Raw genomic sequence first — 19,315 nt, 5'->3', positions numbered from 1 at the left:
GACACCCCACCTCTCTGCTCTCGTCCTGGGTTCTGTGCACTCCACCTCTGACCTTCCCTGGAGCTCCTCCTGAGGCCGGGGACCCCTTCCTCTGCGCCCTGCGTGCCCCGCCCCGCGCCCCATCCCTGCAACCCCGAGGACGGCCTCACGGGTCTCCCTGGCTACCAGGAGACCGGAGAGTCGGGCAAGAGCCGTGTCAAGTCCTGGCGCCCCGCCCAGGTCACTCGTCAAGGTCAGCTGGGCTGCCGCTTCTGGAAGCGGGGGCGGCCACCGGCCCGCGCGGGCAGCTGTGGGGGACCCACCTCCTTGTGCCCTTGGACCTGGGAGTTGACGAAGGCGCCGAGGATGTGGGAGGTGAGCGGCAGGTACGCGTGGACCAGCTGCGTCTCCTGGTGCAGGCAGTACAGGGAGTAGTAGTTGCGGAGCTCCATGGTCTGGATCACGCTCTCCTGCTGCAGAGCAGAGAGCCCCTGACGCCGGGCCCGGCACGCCTGGGAGCGCCCCCCAACCCCAGCCCGAGCCCTGCCTCTGGGCCACAGCGCCGGCACTGGTGCACAGGCGTCCGGGTCCCAGCAGCTCGCGGAGCCCCCACAGGGCGGCGGGGAGGGCGGCAGGACGCAGCAGCCCCACCCGCCCGCCCCCACACCAGCCGAGACGCACCTCCACGATGCGGGACTCCAGCTGCTCCACGGACTCGGGCTCGCGGCTCTGCGCGGCGGCGCTCACCACCTGCCGCTTCATCAGGCTGTACGTGTGCAGCGCACGCTGGTGCCTGTGCAGCACGCCCTTCTCGTGCCTCTCGCACAGGTCCTGGGGGCGGGGGCGGGGCGGTCAGGGCTCCAGCCTCCAGCTGGGGCCTCGCCTCTCGGACAGCGAACCCGCACCCCACTCCTCACGCTCGGTGGTCGCGGGAGGGATGGCCCGGGTGAGCCGCCCGGGGCCGAGCTGCGAGGGACTCACGGTGCAAATCAGCACCGCCAGGGCCCCGCGGGGACGCATGAGCGCCGGGCCGGCTCCAGACCGCACACCGTGAACTGACCGTCCCCAGAAAGCCGGCGAGCCTCCAGCAGCAAGACCTTCAGGGACAGGCTCCCGAAGGCAGACGCCCTGGCATCTCCATGGGGCCCCAGGATAACCTGGTCAGAGGCCTTGTGGGAACAGGAGCCTCCTGCGGGAGTGCAGGAGGCCCGTCCACCCTCCACAGCCCTGGCCTCAGGCTCCTGTCCCACCCCAGAGCCATGCCCCTGAAAGGTCATAGCATGTTTTCAAGGCTCTGTGCCCGAACAAACGGCCGCGAGACTCACTTTGTAGGACTGCAGCAAGTCCAGGAAGAGGTTCAGCTTCTCCACCACGTCATTCTCCTCCTGTTTGCCCTGGAAAACACGGGTCAGGTGGGCCAACACCGCCCGAGCACACAGCTCGCCACACGGGTTCCCCGCCCTCCTGACTGGCAGGGGACACGGGAGAAGGGAGGCTCCTCCCCGGGTGTGTGGCGGGGGTGGCTCCTAAACAGGTCCCGGCTCTGGTCCCCATGCTTGGCAAGACCCTAAACCACCAGCAGGTGTGCCCTGAGAAAAAGCCGTCTCCGCGGAAGAAATCCCGCCTTGAGTCTCACCTGTCTGGCTGGGACACAGTTATCAGGTCTCCCAGCTGGTCTGGGGAGAATAAAACCAGGACACATGCCCAGACGGGTGACAGTCCTGACGGGCACTTGTCCCCTTTGGTGCAGTTAAACCTGTATTAATTTTACTCCAACACAGAAACCCCGGGAAGGCACTGAGAAGCGTTCGGGATGCTGCGTCTGTGCAGACATGACGGCACGTGTGAGGGATCCGAGAACCTCAGAGGCAAGCTACAAGCCGCACCCACCAGAGGCCACACGCCCCTCCTCAGGGCAGAGACTGCACCCACTTCTGGATCAGAGGAGACCCTGGCAACAGCGGAGTCAGGGCCCCCACCTGCTCTGAGCACCCCGCCCAGGTAACCTGTCCGAGAGGGGCTGTGGGCCAGGGCCTGGTCCCAGCTTGGTTCATAGGTTTTACAGACTGAGCTCTATCTGGTCCAGCCCTCTTGTTTCTAATCGTGGAGAGAAAGAGCTGGGGACCAGTGCCGGGTAAGGTCCCTGCTGAGACTCGGGCTGGCACAGAGCAGGCTACGGTAGCGTGCTCCGTCTATACCCAGCCAGCCCTCTGACACCACGTTCTTGGTTCCCTCTCACACCCAGAGATGGGCCAGCCCAGCACCAACTCCAGGAGACAGGGACATCGCCTGGCACTCAGGTTCTAAAGGGAACCTATGGGCAGGGTGACCACGGAGAAAGAAAACCCAGGACTTTCCACACCAGGAACACAGTTAGTTTCCCGTTCCAACACTCAGAGCCGTGTGGGCAGCTGAGCGCCCACCTGGAGCCGGAAAACCCCCTCATCTTCCCGTCGCTGACTCACTACTAAGGAGCTTCGGGCCACTGCCAGGCAGCGAGGCCTCCACACGGACAGCGTTTCAGTGCATTTAAAACCACCGACCAGCGGCCTAAAGCCCGTTTCCCCAAGAGCCAGGAAGCACGCTCTCACCCCGAAACTCATGTTAACAGTTTTATAGCCTAAGAGCACCCAGATGGACCCCTCTTTTCCCTCTGACTGCAAATAAATCCCCAGCAACACGATTCTCTGCAGAGTTCTATTATGCAAGTAACTCTGCCGCAGAACAGAAGCGTTTCCTGAAGTTACCTGGGCGTCCAGGGTGAGACCTGGGTGGGGCCTCTGGGGTGCTGGGAGCCCGGCTGCTCTGATGAGTTACCAAGTGGCCAAATGCCACCTGCCAGGACAGCAGCACGGGAGCTGCCTGTGCACTGTGGGCAGCCTGGCAAGCGCAAGGTTACAGCTTCAAGATCAGGGCAGACCTCACAGTCTCAGCAAAGCCGGCTCTCTGGGGCTAGGACCCAGTGTGTCCCCAGCATCAGCAGCCCTCAAGGCCGTGAACCTCTCCCGGGAACCACCCAGAACAGACCGGGACGTGCAGAGCCGACCGGAGAGCCGCGGTGCCCTCACGCAGGACTCCGAGCCCTGACGTCCCCCTCAGGAGGAGACGCTCCGCGCACCACGGCACAGGATGTCCTTGGGACAGAAGCCTCGGGGGCACGCCCGCTCACCTGCTGTGCGGCCTTGTCAGCCAGCAGCGCGAACTCCACGGACAGGCCTTTCAGCGCCTGTTTGAGGGACCCCCATGTGCTGCTGTTGAGTGAGGCCCAGGAGGGGAGCGGGGTCGTGTCAGACCCCAGAGCACTGAGGGAAGAGGAGGCACTCAGGGGAAGAGACACACAAGCCCGGAAGCCGGGCGGGCAGCCAGCCTGACAGCCCACTTCCCGACACCACGCCCCCCCGGGGCGCCCTGCACATCTCCTAACCGAGACCCCCGTTGCTCAAAGAGCAGGCACCCAGGGCGTCTGTGAGAAAGGTGGGACCTCTGCCCAGCGAGATCTGAACCACGTCGGTGAGACCCAGGCTGGAGGTTCGTCAGTTCCGCGGAGAGGCGTGGGGGCAGCTCTGGCTGGAGGCCGGGCCCCTCCTCCAGGGGAGTGGGAGCGTGACCAGCCCCCGGCGGCCTCTCCCAGATCAGACGGACCTCTTCTCAGGTCTGATCCGGACAACGGAGTGGGGCGGAGGAGAGGGAGCCTACGCTTAGAACCCGGCACTCTGCCCACACTCCCACCCTTTTCCTTTCTTCTGAGTATGATGCCCCGTCTCCGCAGCCCTTTCCTTCCCTCTCTGGGGTGCATGGGTCGGAATGAGGGTCATCACAGTAAACGTGCTTGCTCCTCCAAGCCTGCCACCCAAGTCTAAGGCCCCTCCCCACAAAAGGAACCCTGCGGAGCCGACCAGGGTCACCTGCCTCAGCTCCTTCCCGAATATGAGAAGGTCGGCGGCGTTGTCGATGGCCCGCGACACCATGCGCTCAGCCCGATCACGGAGCTTGTGAAAGCTGTTGTAGATGTTTCGAATCAGCTCGCGGCTCATGGCGAACTGGGTCTGGATGTCGGCCGGGAGGAAGTCCTGACGGGGTGGGAGGTGGGGACGGTTGTCACCAGATGGGACAGCCGTCCAGGAGATGACCGACAGGAGAGGAGGCAGCTCCGTCCACCGAGCAGGTAACCAAGCCCAGACCCCAGACCCAGGTCACCTAGTGGCCAGCCCAGGAACCCACCCTGGACCTCCCCTCCTGTCCAAACCAAAAACAGAAACCGGCGCCACATGCGCGCCATCGAACAGTCCTCAAGCCCGACACGATGAGCGAGCTTCCTGATGACGCACCAGGAAGGCCCCTGGGCTTCCTCATTTACTCCCCAAGACTAAGTTATCACCCACTGTAATATTAACTACCCGTTAACACTAACTAATGTTAACTACACAGCACTTGGAAAACAAGAAGTTTAGGGAATGAAATGAAGAAATGTCTGGAGAAGTAGCTTAAGAAACAATCACCAGATAAGCTACCAAATAGCTACTTTCACCCTTTTGAGAAAAGGATCAGATGAACTAAAGATAAAAATAAGCCAGTGCAAATAAAAAAAAAGAAAAACATCAGTAAAATAACCCAGTGCAATCATCAATCCCCTTATTTCCAAAGAGCAGACGACCAAGCGCACGTCCATCTGAGTCACGGAATGCCTGGGGACACGCTGCGAGGGCCTGCGGCCGGGCGCTGTGGTCAGAGGGGGCTGAGTCACACGTGGGCTCAGCTGCCGAGACACCTGGGACCTTGGCCAACGGAGCCTCCACTTCCCCGTCTGGATAATGGGCCTGGCACCCGCTGTGCTTCAGATCAACTGGAACAAGCGTAAAGTGAGGAAGACACGCGAGACGTCTCAGACTGGTCTGGCGCTCAGGGAAAACCCAACTGTGACCCTGCTGCTGCGCTGGGGAAGAGCGAGCATCAGGATCGGGAGTACCTTGGCCCGAGCCGCCAGCTTGCAGTTCATGAACTCGTCTCCCACGCGCTGAGCAGACTCCCTCAGCTTGTTCTGCACGTCCTGCAAGAGGGCAGAGAGAGACCCCTGACCCTCAGCCGGCCGCAGAGAGGCGGGCAGGACCCGGCCCTCTGTGCAGCAGTGTCTCCGCGTGCCTAACGCAAACTCCCGTAGCCTCTTCCTGCCTCCGGCTCCGTGTTCCCCCGCTGGCCTTGACGTTTGGGGTGGCTGGTCTTCCAGAGGTGGAAAAGCTCGACTTCGCAACGGCACTGCAAACGGCGGCTCTGGAGAGGAGCCCTCCCTCCAGAAAGACAGAGATGCGCCCGCGGACCAGGGGCAGGAGCTTGGAGACAGACGCGGCTCAGACACTGAAGCCTCCTCCTCCCCAGAGCAGACCCACGGGACCGGGCCCAGAGCCCAGCAGAGCTAACGGGCAAAGAAAGGACGGCGCTGGGTGTCCCGCGCCCTGGCTCCGAGCTCCGCCCGCGGAAGGGGGGCTCCCTGGTAAAGCCCAGCTTTCACACGAGCTCCCACGAAGAGCCACGGGACAAACACAGGCAGAGACTGCAACACGGGGCGGTGTGCGGGGGCAGGAAGTGCGGCACTTCAGAGCGGGGCGCCTGCCCCAGCACCCTCCTTCACCAAAGCAGCACGCGGAGCCAGGGAGGCCTGGGGGCTCCCACCTCCCAGCACTTTCCTCGTCTGCAATCAAGATCCCTGTTCCACAGAAGCCAGTCCAGCCCCAGGGTTCAAAAGACCCACCCTCCCCACTCAGGGGCAGGAGATCACAGCAAGCGTGCCCTGAACGTCTGGAATGGGTCCCACAAAAGGGGCCGATGGACAAGCACCCCAGAGAGGAGGCCGCAGGATCTCTAGGCTCAAAGGCCCCTGTGGCCTCCGGGGAGTGTGTGCTAAGACGAGAGGTCAGGCACACGGGGAATCCGCCTACGGGGCTCTGGGCCCGCGGCCGTGCCGTCCACTCCAGCGCGGGAAGTCCTCCGCGGGGCCCCCTCTGCCCCTGCCCACGAGGAGAGGGTCCACGGGGAACCGCAGGTGCCGGAGAAGGACTCGGACCTGGCACGCAGGGCCACCACGGTAGCGCCTCCTCCGCCGGGAGCAGGGCTGTAGCCCGGCTTCCTGCTGGACCAGATCGGCCGACGGCAGCTAGAGGAGGACGCGGCCGCCCCAATGCCTCCCCAGGGTCACGGGCACGGAGGGCCCACACCGCCCGGGACACACGTCCAGCTGCAGCTCTGCGACAGCACGGGGTCTACCCTGGCCTTTCCTAAGTGCGCATACATGCACGTCGGGGGCCGCTGGCCCACTGGCCAACCCCCAGCCATGGAGCCCCCTCCCGCGGAGCAGCTTCAAACCTCGGGGGCCTGCCGAGAAGCCACGGATCCTCCCCGGCCTCCAACAGGCCCGACCCAACGCCTCCCACGCGACCGGGGAGACAGCCCTGCTCATGGCCACCCCGTGGAAACAGAACGCGTTGGGGCCGAACCAGGGGAGCAAGCAGAGAGAACGAACCGAAACCACATGACAAAGAGAGCCGGGCGCCCCAGGTCCCCCGGGTCCCCCCAGGCCCCCCGGGTACTCACGGGGCCGCTGAAGGACAGGAAGAGCTTGAGGACCCCGTCCTCGGAGAAGGGCGGGTGCCGGGCCACCAGGTTGATAAAGCGCTTCAGCGCCCGCCTCCGGGCCTCGATGAACTCCCTGTCGGCTGGGGGCAGGACACAGGTGACCGCAGGCCCGGGCACGGGCCCCCAGGCTGGCGCTCAGGGCCCAGCGCCTCCCGCACAGACGGCCCCCCAGCCCCAGCCACAGACCTCGGGCTGCGGGAGAAGGCGGGCACCCCCGACCCCACGCCCTGCCCCCAGGGACACACCTGGGCCAGGTTAGCTGCGAGGAAAACCAGAGCCCGCCGGCTTCAGCCAGCAGCGTCTGCCAGCAGCGTCTGACCCCTCACCGCAGGGCCTGCAGACGCCGCCGCGACCCCTTCCTTCTGTTTCTATGGACGAGTGTGCTCCGCTAAACTCGCGCTCACCCGGCCTGGGCCTCCTGCCCACTCACTTCTACTCCCTCACAAGCTCAGACTCCCCCGTGCGGGTCAGGCGGCTCCACTTTGAGGGAGGGAAAAAAGTCAAAGCGCACAATGACGTACTGAGGGTATTTCCCTCTGACCACAGATGAAAACGGCATTTTTTTTTAAATTATAATATTTTGAGAAAGATCTCTGCTTTACACAGCAGCATGAACTTTATATTACGTATTGTGTGCAGGTGGGCTCAGCCACGTCTAGCTCTGTGACCCCGTGAACTGTAGCCGCCAGGCTCCTCCATCCATGCAACTTTCCAGAAGAACACTGGAGTGGGCTGCCATTTCCTCCTCCACGAAAACGGTATTTAAAGTATCACTTGGGGAAACTCACTGGCAACCTAGTGGTTAAGACCCCAGGTTTCCACTTCGGGGCATGGGTTCGATCCCTGGTCAGAGCTAAGATCCCACATGCCACGCAGCATGGCCGAAGTATTAAAATTCTAAATCACTGGAGGAAACTTGAATTGGGATAGCCCCGCGGAGGCCACACGTTCACAAAGGCTTGGCACAGGACCCAGCCTTCGAGGTCTCCACACGCCCACGACCCCCAGGCCACAGCACAGCCAGCGGTTACCTCCTAGCATCCTCTTGGGCGGCAGGGCAGGCACCATGCGGTACGGGAACTTGTGCAGCAGCGTCTCGTGGAAGACCACGAAGTCGTTGTAGCGGCGGTACACGCAGGACTTGAAGCGCTGCGGGAAGAGGGCACAGAGCTCAGAGTCCTCCTCAGACACCCTCACCCTCACCACCTCCCCCGGCCCGCTCTTCCCGCCACTAAGCTGGACCCAGGGAAATAGCATGAGAAAATTCCCTACGTTTCTCACCAGGCCTTTTCCTAAGGGGGGAATCCCACACGTCCTCAATGGATGGAGATACAACCTTTAAACACTGCACAGCTCTAACTGCGCACTTAATTAACCTATTGCTCTGGGTCTTCTGTCAGATGCAAGCCTCTTTACAGGAGTTTTCAACCACACAGCAGCATCGCCCATCCGGGGGTGTCACGTGAGGACAGCTTTTAAGGTCTGTCTTCAACATGAGCTCTCCAACAGAGCTAACACAAGCGGCCTCCTGAGAGACCCGACTGCCCAAAAGCAGCTCAGACGCTGAGCACCAATCCTGAGACACGGGAGACTCGTGACTCAGACAAAGCCACCAACAGGCTCCACCAGGAGCCGCCCATGAGAAGCCTGCAGGCTCCACAGGACACGCGGCCTCGTGGGGGTCGCATGGACGCACTCACGCGAGACCCAGGCACCCAGCACGCTACCGAGAGTGCTCAGTACCGTCACCGAGAGTGGAGGACGTCTGAGACGGCGACAGGCCGTGTGAGGCCAACAAGAGGATGCTCGGGGAAGACAAAACTGCAGAGGCAGAGAGAGGCCAGGCGCGCCCGGGGTTGGGTGGGGGTGGAGCACGGAGGGACGACACAGGGGGCTCTCGGGGCAGAGAAGCGACAACAGCAGACCACACCCTGAGGACGCACAGCGGTGAGGGTGACTCTCGGGGACGCGGTGACAAGGAGGCGGCCAGGCAGGCTCACCAGCCGTAACAAACGCTCCACCTGCTGGGGGTGCTGACTGTGGGTGGGGAACCCGGGAAATCTGTTCCCTCCTCTCAATCCTGCTGTGAACCTAAAAACACATTCAACTTTTTGAACCCTTAACAGAAGGGGACAAGTGAAGCGGTGACGCATTCTATTTTCTTGCGCTCCAAAATCACTGCAGACGGTGACTGCAGCCATGAAATGAAAAGACACTTGCTCCTTGGAAGGAAAGCTACAACCAACCTAGACAGCGTATTAAAAAGCAGAGACATAACTTCACCAGCAAAAGTCCGTATAGTCAAAGCTATGGTTTTTCCAGTGGTCATGTATGCATGTGAGAGTTGGACCATAATGAAGGCTGAGCGCTGAAGAACTGATGTTTTTTAACTGCGGTACTGGAGAAGACTTTGAGACTCCCCTTGAACTGCAAGGAGATCAAATCCATCAATCCTAAAAGAAATCAACCCTGAATATTCATCGGAAGAACTGATGCTGAAGCTCCAATACTTGGGTCACCTGATGAGAAGAGCCGACGGATTGGAAAAGAGCCTGATGCTGGGAAATACTGAAGGTGGGAGAAGGGGGCGACAGAGGATGAGATGGTCGGATGGCATCACCGACTTGATGACATGGGTCTGAGTGAGCTCCAGGAGACAGTGAAGGGCAAGGAACCCTGGCATGCTGCAGTCCATGGGGTCGCGAAGAGCTGGACAGGACTTACTGATCGAACCATGACGACCCGCAGGCCGTGAGCTACCCAGCACAGCCCATGCGGCTGCGTGCCCGCCTCTGCTGGGCTTCGCGCCACGTCTGTACCAACTCCAACTCCAGCAAGCATGCAAGCAGCAGGCACAGCCCGGTGAGTCCCCACCTCCTGCCCCGAGGTCCCAACCTTAGCAGGCTCACCCCTTCGCCCACATTTCAGGAGGCAACCTGGACAGATCGGCCTCCTGCTAAAACTGCTGACCATGAGGTCATCGACTGACTTAAGGAACGGGCCGTTCAACAAGACTGAAGACAAGGCCGCTGTCCTGGTGGGGCAGCGTGTCGCACACGCGGGAGCCCAGCCCACGGGTGATGCGACCCCAGGGGAGGCACTGAGGCCTCCAACCCCACTGCGGCTACAGATGCCGGGGGCAGTGGTGCCCGCCAGCAACGCTGTCCTCTAAACAAGGGAGGGCCTCCTTCCCTCACTGACCTCAGCCGCCTCCCTCGGCAGCGGCGCTGACCAGTGTCGGAGCAAAGTTTAGTTCCAGGCTCCCCTCATCGTGGCTTCAAAACACAGGCAAAAATGCTGCGATCCTTAACTTCCACGCGCCAGCCGTCCACCGTGGGGAACTTGCTCCCACATGTACACGTGCCTTTCTGCCTGCTCCCCCGGCCTGAGCCCTCCAGGGCTGCGACCCAAGTCTGTAACCCGGCTGGGGGGGCCACTCTGACCCTACAAGATCCCCCCTGCTCCCCCCACCACACACACACACACACACACACACACACACACCCCACACACACACACACACACACCCACACACACACACGTGCTCTTAGTTCACCAATGACTTAATCCCCAGAAGAAAGAACACGTCCCCCCTGAACTGCGGACAGGCAAAGGACAAAAGACCAAGGCGCCACCAGGCAGCCCGCGCACGGCCACCGGGGCCAGGATTGCGGCACCCGACGCGCTCTGACCTTGGGGCGCCCCTGCGGGGGACGCAGCACCCCCTGGGGTGAGCCCCCCACGCCAGTCCCGCCCGTGCACTGGATATGCGGTGCGCGGTCCACACTCTTCTCCCCAGGGACTGCCCAGCACCGCAGAGCTGCCCGGGGCCAGCTCATCTGGGCTCCAGGGACAACCACGCGTCCCGAGAGGCAGGATCCCAGGGCCCGGGGACGCCCTGCAGAAGCGGCGAGCCGGAGCAGGACGCAGGGGCACGCGCTGGGGGTCCTCCCTGCACCTCCCCCCGCCCCCAGGCCGGCAGGTTACCTGGCTGGACACCTCATACTCCACGTGCTTCAGGAACAGGCCCTTCTTCTCGGGGACGAGCTCCACCTGCACGGCGTCCCTGGCCAGCAGCTCCTGCAGCGTCAGCGACAGCAGCAGCGGGTTCCCCGGCGGCACCTGCATCCGACCGGCGTCCGGGGCCCTGGGCTCGCTGACCGGGGGCACTGGCGAGTCTGCAGAGAGAAGGTGAGCACCGCGGCTCAGCCCGGAGGCCGCCCGGAGGCCGCCCGGAGGCCACCCGCCGCCCCCGCCTGCTGGCTCAGCATGTGGACTCCAGCCACGTCACCCGGCCAAGCCCGGTCCTGGCCCAGGTCAGGCTCATTCATTCGGGCCGGGCGTCCACTCAGGGCCACGTCCTCCCCTCATAAAGCTGCAGGCTGTGAATCAGCACATACGCCCCCACATCCAGGACAGGGCAGGCCTAGTTTTCCACCCGCGCAGAGGCACAGGAGTGGCATGTTTGCAAGTTACATGCGAAAAACAAGATTTTTCCTTTTCTCCGGGGTCAAGTGAAGGTCAGAAGGAAAGAAACAGGCCCTAGTTCTCCATGAGCAGGCACGCCCACAATCAGTGCACCCTGCCTTCTTGCCAACCCAGTCACCCTGATGTGTAAAAACCGGCGTGTCTGCTGAGCTGGGCTCCTGCTCGCACAGACCGAAGCACTGAGCCCTAACACCCCGCCTTCCTGGGACACGAGGAGCCAGCCACGTGTCGTCCACAGGACAGGCGGAGACAAATCAGAGAGGTCTTATGTCCAACACGCTGCCAACAAACAAACAAGGAAACCCTGCTGAAAGGTCAGTTTGGTTTTTAGTACAAAGAGTTTAGAACTTTAGAGAAAAACATTCTTTTCAGTTAAGAAAAAAGAATAAAGGTTAAGGTGTCCCTCGGGGGGGAAAGGTCTTTTTCCAAGAAACACTGCTGCAAACAAGCAGAGCAGACTGTGCTCCTCCGAATTCCCAGCCTTCTGCAGCGCGGCTGGATTGCTCCATAGGACTGGCTCGGCCAGCACAAGACTCCGGCGTACATTCGCATACAGAACTAATGGATCGGTTATTTCCATCTGTGAAATCACTCAGCACTTTAGGATTCAAAAGATAGCGGCCTTGAATTGACTTTAAACATTAAGAAAGAGAACAAGGACTTAATGTGTACGCAGGAACCCCCACCTGCCTCAGAACTCCACGCAAAAGCTCAAGACCCTGTGCTCTAAGGCAGACGGCTCTCCAGGGAGGGCAGACCCCAGGGCCGCAACGATCCACCGTGAGCAGGAAGGCAGTGTTAGCGACTCACTTGTATTTTCTCTTTTCCTCTTTTTATTACTCTATACTGATGCTTTTGAACTGTGGTGTTGGAGAAGACTCTTTGAGTGTCCCTTGGACTTCAAGGAGATCCAACCAGTCCATTCTGAAGATCAGCCCTGGGATTTCTTTGGAAGGAATGATGCTAAAGCTGAAACTCCAGTACTTTGGCCACCTCATGCGAAGAGTTGACTCATTGGAAAAGACTCTGATGCTGGGAGGAATGGGGGGCAGGAGGAGAAGGGGACGACGGAGGATGAGATGGCTGGATGGCATCACCGAGTCAATGGACCTGAGTCTGAGTGAACTCCGGCAGATGCTGATGAACAGGGCGGCCTGGCGTGCTGCGATTCATGGGGTCGCAAAGAGTCGGACACGACTGAGCGACTGAAGTGGACTGAACTGAACTGATACTGCACACGGGGGCTCCCTGGTGGCTCAGGAGAAAAGAATCTGCCTGCAACGCAGGAGATGCAGGTTCGACCCCGGGTCAGGAAGATCTCCTGGAGGAGGAACACCCACCCCAGAATGCTTGCCTGGAGAATCCCATGGACAGCGCCTGGTGGGCTACAGTCCTTGGGATTGCAGTCAGACACGACCGAGACAGCAGCAGCAGCATCATGCATAGAACAGCACACACATACAACTTTCCAAAACATTCATGTGTGCAGATGTGTGTACAAGCGTGCACACACACATGCGATGCGTGTGGGGTCTGGGTGTATATGTGTACACGAGTGGGTACATGTGCGTGTGTGTATGTGAGTACATGTGGTGCACATACGAATACAGGAGTGTGCGCATGTGCAGGTGTGTATGTGTGTGTATGTGTGTTCGGATATACATGAACATGCACACGTGTATATGGGTGTGTGCAACAATGCATATGTGTGTACATGTGAATATGAGGGGGTGTTTCTAAGTATACACGTACATGCATGCAATGCATGGACGACTGTGTGCGTGAGTGCATGTATACGCACATGTGAATACAGGAGTGTGTGTGTACACGTGTGTACAAGTGTGTGTGTGAGTAAGCGTGTGCACATGCACGTATGGCTGTGTGTGGGCATGTGTATGCACGTGTGAGTACAGGAGTGTGTGTGTGTGTGCGCTTGTGTGTACACGTGTATGTGTGAGTAAATGTGTGCACATACATACATGACTGTGTATACGTGAGTGCGTGTACGTGAAGCATGTGTATGGGGGGCTGTCCTCAACAATGAATCCCCAGCGCCGTAACGGTTAAAAGCGCATGGAGACCACAGCTGTAGAAGGCACCCATTCTCCCAAGTCATCTCAGGAGCCCAGCCCCTTTCCGAGGAAGAGCACTTGGATGGCCTTAAAACTGTGTTTACACAGTCTCCTTGGGGACCACAAGAATCCTCAAGGAGCCGACAAGCGTTTTTTAAGTACCAGCTCGAGGGAACACAGTGATGAATAAGACAGGGTCCCTGAGCTCGTTAATTCGTCCACACAGCAAACCGCTATGAGTGTCCACCACTGCCGGGCACAACCTATAAATATCCAAACCCCAGGGAGGATGGAAATCAGGCCGTGAGTACCCTAGAAGTGCCCTGGGCATCAAGACACAGCCAGGACGAAACCCAGGAGAGCAGGGATTCCCTCGCTCTGTCCTCAGCTGCGTCTGGGCATGACGGGGTCGGGGGCCTGGCACACAACAGGGGCTCAAGGGACGTCTGCTGAGTGACTCTTCACTGAAATTTACTGTATTTCCAGCAGGGAAAACCAGCACCTTGAAACAAAGCAAGATCTCCAACCAGAGCACAGAATGTGTGGGAAACAGTAAACCGTGAAGCTGAAACGGCGATGGGAGAATCTTCTCATCGGGGAAAATACCTGAGAAAAATATGTTTGACAAGGGCCTGGGTCTGGAATACACAACAGCAACAACTCTCACACCTTAGTTAAAGCACAAAGAACCCAATCCAAACACTGGCAAAGGGTCTGCACAGACATTTCTCCAAAGACGCACAAATGGCCAGGAGGCGCAGAAGAGGCTCGGCATCACGAACCATTACAGGGAGACGACGCCCTGCGTCACCTCCGATTTTAAAAGGGAAAGCCCGCGCTGACTGCTGGCGAGCAGGCGGAGCCCCCCGCGTGCTCAAGGTCTGCAAACGGCGCCGCTGCCTCAGAAGCGGCTGCAGCCCCCCGAATGTTAGAAGCAGAGTTACCACGTGACCCTGCAACCCCACTCCTAGGCACACACTAGGGGCAAACAAAAACGCGCGTCCACACGGAGACCTGGAGACCAACGGGCACAGCGACACTGTTCGGCAGAGGAAGAGTCCAAGCGCCCATCCGCTGAACAGGTGCAGAAAAGCGGTGTAGGCCCTCAACGGGGGAGGAGGGAATAACCACCCAGCCTGGTACTCCTGCCTGGAGCATCCCATGCAGAGAGCAGCCTGGCTGGCTACAGTCCGTAACAGGGTCGCAAAGAGCCGGACACGACTGAGCTGCTCAGCACGCGACATGTAGACAGGAGTATTACCCTGCCACTGAGAGGCGCAGATTCACGCTGCAACACGGGTGAGACTTGAACACAGGGTGGACAGCGAGTGAGAAGAAGCCCATCACGAAAGGCCACGCGCACGACGACTCCGTGTACACGAAACACGCAAAGCGGCAAGCCTGCTGCAGCAGCAGCAGCATCGCGCTGCCCTGTGGGGCTGGGCTGATGAGGTCCCAGAACCCCCCGAGGTGACGGCTGCACGGCGGGGAGCACACTAAGGACCGCCGTGCTGCACGCTTCGAAGGCGCGAACTGCTGGGGCGAAACAGCGACTCCACAGACTCCCCGTGTAGGAGGCGGCGGCGGCGGGGAGGCGGCGGCAGCAAGAGAGGCAGGGTGTGCGCGGGCCTCCCAGCCGCGTCCCACTCCTCGGTGCCCCCACGGACTGCGGCCCACCAGGCTCCTCTGTCCGTGGGACTCTCCACGCCAGAGTACTGGAGTGGGAAGCCGTTCCCTCCTCCAGGGGTTCTTCCCGATCCAGGAATCGCACCCAGGCCTCCTGCACTGCAGGCGGACTCTTTACCATCTGAGCCACCGGGGAGCCCGTAAAATGTAGGTGACATCAGCAAGAAAGGCAGAGTCAGGCTCTCCAGAAACCCTCTCCTCCGCAAAAGCAGTGAGGGCGCAGGCAAAACTCGGCAGAGTCTGCTTCCTCAGAACACCGGAGAGTGACTCGAGGCTTGTGACCGTCCGGACGACACCTACTGACGCAATAATGAGTGACGGCACGATGAGGTCACAGCGGAGCAGGCTGGGCCTTCTCCCGGCATGACCGGAGTTCCTGTGAGAGGGAGAGGCTACACACGGCCAGGAGGCCACGCGGCAACACGGGCAGGGCAGCTGCAGACCCAGGGACCCCCGGCTCCACCCCCGGGAGCCAGACGGGCAGAGAAGGGGCCTCCCCGACAGGGTTCAGAGAAGACGCGGCCAACACCCTGACCTCCAACTTCCGGCCTCCAGAACCGTGAGACAGCACAGTCCCGCTGCCTCAGGCCACCCGGTTTGTGGCCCTTTCTTACGGCAACCCCAGGAAACTCACACCAGAAACGCTACAGAGTGAGTTCAGAAAAGCTGTCAGATAAACACAGCAAAGAGCAACCGCACCTTGGAAGGAGCACCGATTTCCAGAGATGTGCCGTTATTTAAAGTGTTCAGTTTTCAACAAAAGCTTCTAAGACATGAAAGGAAACAGGAAAGTAAGGCCAAACACGAGGCGAGGAGATGGGACACGCAGTCGACAGAAACTGTTCTTGAAGCAAGTCCAGACGCTGGAACTATTAGAGACCTTACGTCAGCTGTTTTAAATACGTTCAAAGGACTAAGGGAACCACCTCTAAAGGACTAAGGAGAAGTATGAGAACACCACCTCACTAACAGGGAATATTAAAAAACCAGAAATTATAGAAGAGAAACAGATAAAAATTCTGGAGCTGAAAAGTTCAATAACCGAAATAAAAAATTCACTAGAAGCTCAACAGCAGATCTGAGTGGAGAGAAGGAAGAATCAGCAGTTGGAAAGACATGTCGATTGAAATTTTCTCCAGTCAGATGGACAGAAAGAGAAAAGGGTGTAGAAAAATTAACAGCTCTTCAGAGACCCAAGGGGTAACACCAAGCATACCAACATAATCGCGACAAGAATCTCAAAAGGAGAAAGGCTTAGAAAAGATGCTTGAATAAATAATGGCTCAATTGGATTTAAATGCCCAAGAACTCAAAAATTTCCAACCTGGATAAATTCAAAGTGATTCACACTTAGACGAATCATAAACTGTTCACAGTGTACAAAGAGAAAATCTTGAAAACACCAGGAGGGAAATGACTTGCCAAATACGAGGGATTCTTTTTAAGATCAACAGCTGACTCCTCACCAGAAACCATGCAAGACAAAAGGAGATGGGGGAGCAGAGTCTCAGTGCCAAGAATCCCACACCCGGCACAGCTATCCCGCAAAAAACAAGGGCACAGTGAGACACTCCCAGCACCTGAAACTGACAGGATTCCTCGCCAGCAACTCTTCCCTACAGAAACGAATCCCCGGGAACTAACGAGGCATACCAGTAACCATATCAGTAAGCATAAAAGATAGCACCCATATTTCTTTATTTGCAAATATTTTTCCTGGCTGATTTCAAAGACAACTGTATAAAAGCTGCAACTGTAAGTCTGTTTTGATGCGGAACAACTTATACAGATGTAATCTGTAAGACTGGGGAAAACTGAAGGCACAAGGAGGAGAGGGTGGCAGAGGATGAGACGGTTAGAGGGCATCACCAACTCAATGGACATGAATCTGCGCAAACTCTGGGATTAACGGAGGACAGAGGAGCCTGGCGTGCTGCAGGCCGTGGGGTGGCAGAGAGTCAGGCAGGACTCAGCAGCTCAAGAGAAGCAGCAGTTCATACGGCGATGACACCACAGAGGGGAGAAGAGCTTATATGTTACTGGAATCAAACTGCTGATCCAAGGCAGCCTACTAAAACACAGAAGCTGTAGCTCCCAAGGCAATCACCAAGAAAATAACCCTCCAAGAGTACAATACCCGAAACAACGTGGGAAGGTAAATGGAACACTGAAAAAAAAAAAAAAAAAAAAAAACCTATTTAATGGAAAAGAAAGAAAATTAAATTAATGGGGGGAAAGATCATTGAAAGAGCACCAGGAGGTCTCTATTCAAAATTTTCTATGATACAAACACACGCTTAACAGAGAAAACTTCATGATTTTCCTGATGACTAAAATAAGACAATGTCCCAAGGCAGAAAGGAAGCTCAGTAACGGTCACCGAATGATGATATGCTGCTGAAGAACCCGAACTCTGACCACTGGAGGATTTAAAAGCAGCTCAAAGGACATTCTAAATCACAGACGTTACTCCCAACTGCCTCGAGAATAACCCCTCCTTAAGATTGAATCACAAGAAAGCCACGATTCCCAACATCAACTTACTGAACTAGGACAGACAGATTTTGTAAGAAAAAATATTTAAGAACGAAAAAGAAGAGGAAGGTATCACTTCCCACAGGCCGCGCTGTCACTGACAACTACACGCTGAAGACAGCGTGAGGAGGACTCCGGTCTCCCCCGGAAGCCCGTGCGAAGCTCACCAGCAGGACGCTTCTCAAATGGAGCCTCCACAGCCAGTTTAAGCAGCCCCGCAAGACCAGCTGAGGTGGCTGAAGGACATGAGTTTGAGCAAACTCCCCAAGACAGCGAAGAACGGAGAAGTCTGGCGCGCTGCAGTCCATGGGGGTCACAAAGAGTCAGACGTGACTTAGCGACTGAACGACGAGACGGATGCCTGGAAGAGGCACCATCTGCCAACTCGGCCCCCACACAGATGAAACAGCTCAGACAATACCCGAAACAACGTGGGAAGGTAAATGGAACACTGAAAAAAAAAAAAAAACCTATTTAATGGAAAAGAAAGAAAATTAAATTAATGGGGGGAAAGATCATTGAAAGAGCACCAGGAGGTCTCTATTCAAAATTTTCTGCTGCAGTCCATGGGGGCCAGACAGGCCAGCCAGGCCCGTGCCGCACGGCAGTGGACAAAGCCTGGCCGTGACCACAGACGGACAGCGGCTGAATTCCAGCCTCCAGTCCCCAGCGTGTGGCTGGCAAGTGAGCGCCTCTGAGCTTTCTGTTTATAGTCAGTAAAAGGCGGCAAAGAGGCCCACACTGGGCCCTGCGTCACCGTCGGAGCCCTGGGGACCGCAGCGTCCCGACAGGCCCTTCCAAGAGCGTCCCCCACCCTCCCCACTCCAACCCTTCCACACAGAACTGCTCCACGTGGGGTCCTCTGGCGGCAGAAGCCCTGACCTTGAAAAGCCACCGGCAGGAGCCCGGGCCTGACGCCGGCTGTGCGAGAGCGAGCACGCCGCCGCACCAGGAGCTCCTGGGAGTGGCGCCCTGCGCTCGGGGTGGGGGCGGGGGGTCCAGAATGCCTCTGGGAGCCTTGTCGGAGCCGTGCTGTCTCGCTCCGTTCTCATAAGAGCCAACCGAGCGGGCGGGTGTCAGCCCGAGGCGCTTGGCCTGCGGGCCTGGGAGCGGCTCCCCGGCCCTGCGTCAGGACAGTGGGTGGCTTCCGTCTCCGCACTGGACATCTTGCTCTGCTGGCCCCCGGGTGACACGGGAGCTGGGTCACTCCCAGGCCAGCCACCTACACCGCGCGCCCTCCTGCAGCACGCCGAGGGACCGCCACCGGGGAGGACCCAACTCCACCCAGACCTGCGCTCCTGGGACGCCCCAGGCCTGACGGCACTCCTGCTCAGTCGCGTCCAGCGCTTTACAGCCCTACGGGCCGCAGCTCACCAGCAGCCCGCCAGCCTCCCAGCCCATGGGATTCCCCAGGCAGGAACACTGGAGTGGGTCGCCATGCCCTCCTCCAGAGGTTCCTTCTGACCCACGGATCAAACCCACAGCTCCTGCACTGTAGGCAGGCTCTTCACCACTAGGCCACCCAGGAAGCCCAGCAAGCTCCAGGTCGTTTAGCCACAAATCACAGCAAGGAAACTCCAGACGCGCCTGGACCAACGATCCTCCCAACACACTCCTGCCAGAACCTTCAGGCAATAACCCTGCCGCTGGGAGGCACCCCGAGAGGCCAGCCCCGAGGGCCTGTGAGCAGCTAAGAGCCGGGGCCCTGACTCCCACAAAGCTCTGGGAGACCAGCAAGGTCTGTGCCACACACGCCTCTGCTTTACCTGGCAGACCTCAGCAAACGCTGAGGACGCGGGGCCACCAGCGGGAGGGCTTCTCACGGGGTCAGGGGGGCAGCCAGCCTGCTGCCCTCTACCCTTCACGGGCTCTGGGGGGTGGCTCTGAGCACTCGAGAACCACCTAAGCCTCCCTGGGGGTTTCCCCAC

At 58.8% G+C, this 19,315-nt stretch overlaps 1 protein-coding gene across 2 annotated transcripts in view; it reads right to left on the bottom strand.

Moving 5' to 3' along the window:
• The window catches only part of SNX8 (sorting nexin 8), a 39,236-nt gene that overhangs the window by 3,091 nt on the left and 16,830 nt on the right, over positions 1-19,315 (bottom strand). Inside the window, exons 2-10 of one of the 2 annotated variants that reach the window (XM_018040284.1) lie at positions 10,594-10,784; positions 7,638-7,755; positions 6,565-6,686; positions 4,946-5,026; positions 3,889-4,049; positions 3,149-3,281; positions 1,305-1,373; positions 661-810; positions 303-452 (exon numbers count right to left, since the gene is read on the bottom strand). In XM_018040284.1, coding sequence (XP_017895773.1) covers positions 303-452; positions 661-810; positions 1,305-1,373; positions 3,149-3,281; positions 3,889-4,049; positions 4,946-5,026; positions 6,565-6,686; positions 7,638-7,755; positions 10,594-10,784 — 1,175 coding nt within the window. The remainder of the gene's footprint in view (positions 1-302; positions 453-660; positions 811-1,304; positions 1,374-3,148; positions 3,282-3,888; positions 4,050-4,945; positions 5,027-6,564; positions 6,687-7,637; positions 7,756-10,593; positions 10,785-19,315) is intronic. The other variant, XM_018040285.1, reaches the window with a different exon arrangement.

This window comes from Capra hircus, chromosome 25, assembly GCF_001704415.2.
Source record: "Capra hircus breed San Clemente chromosome 25, ASM170441v1, whole genome shotgun sequence".
NCBI classification, from domain to species: Eukaryota; Metazoa; Chordata; class Mammalia; order Artiodactyla; family Bovidae; genus Capra; species Capra hircus.
Note: the sequence above shows the minus strand (reverse complement) of the source record. Positions and strands in the feature narration are given on the sequence as shown.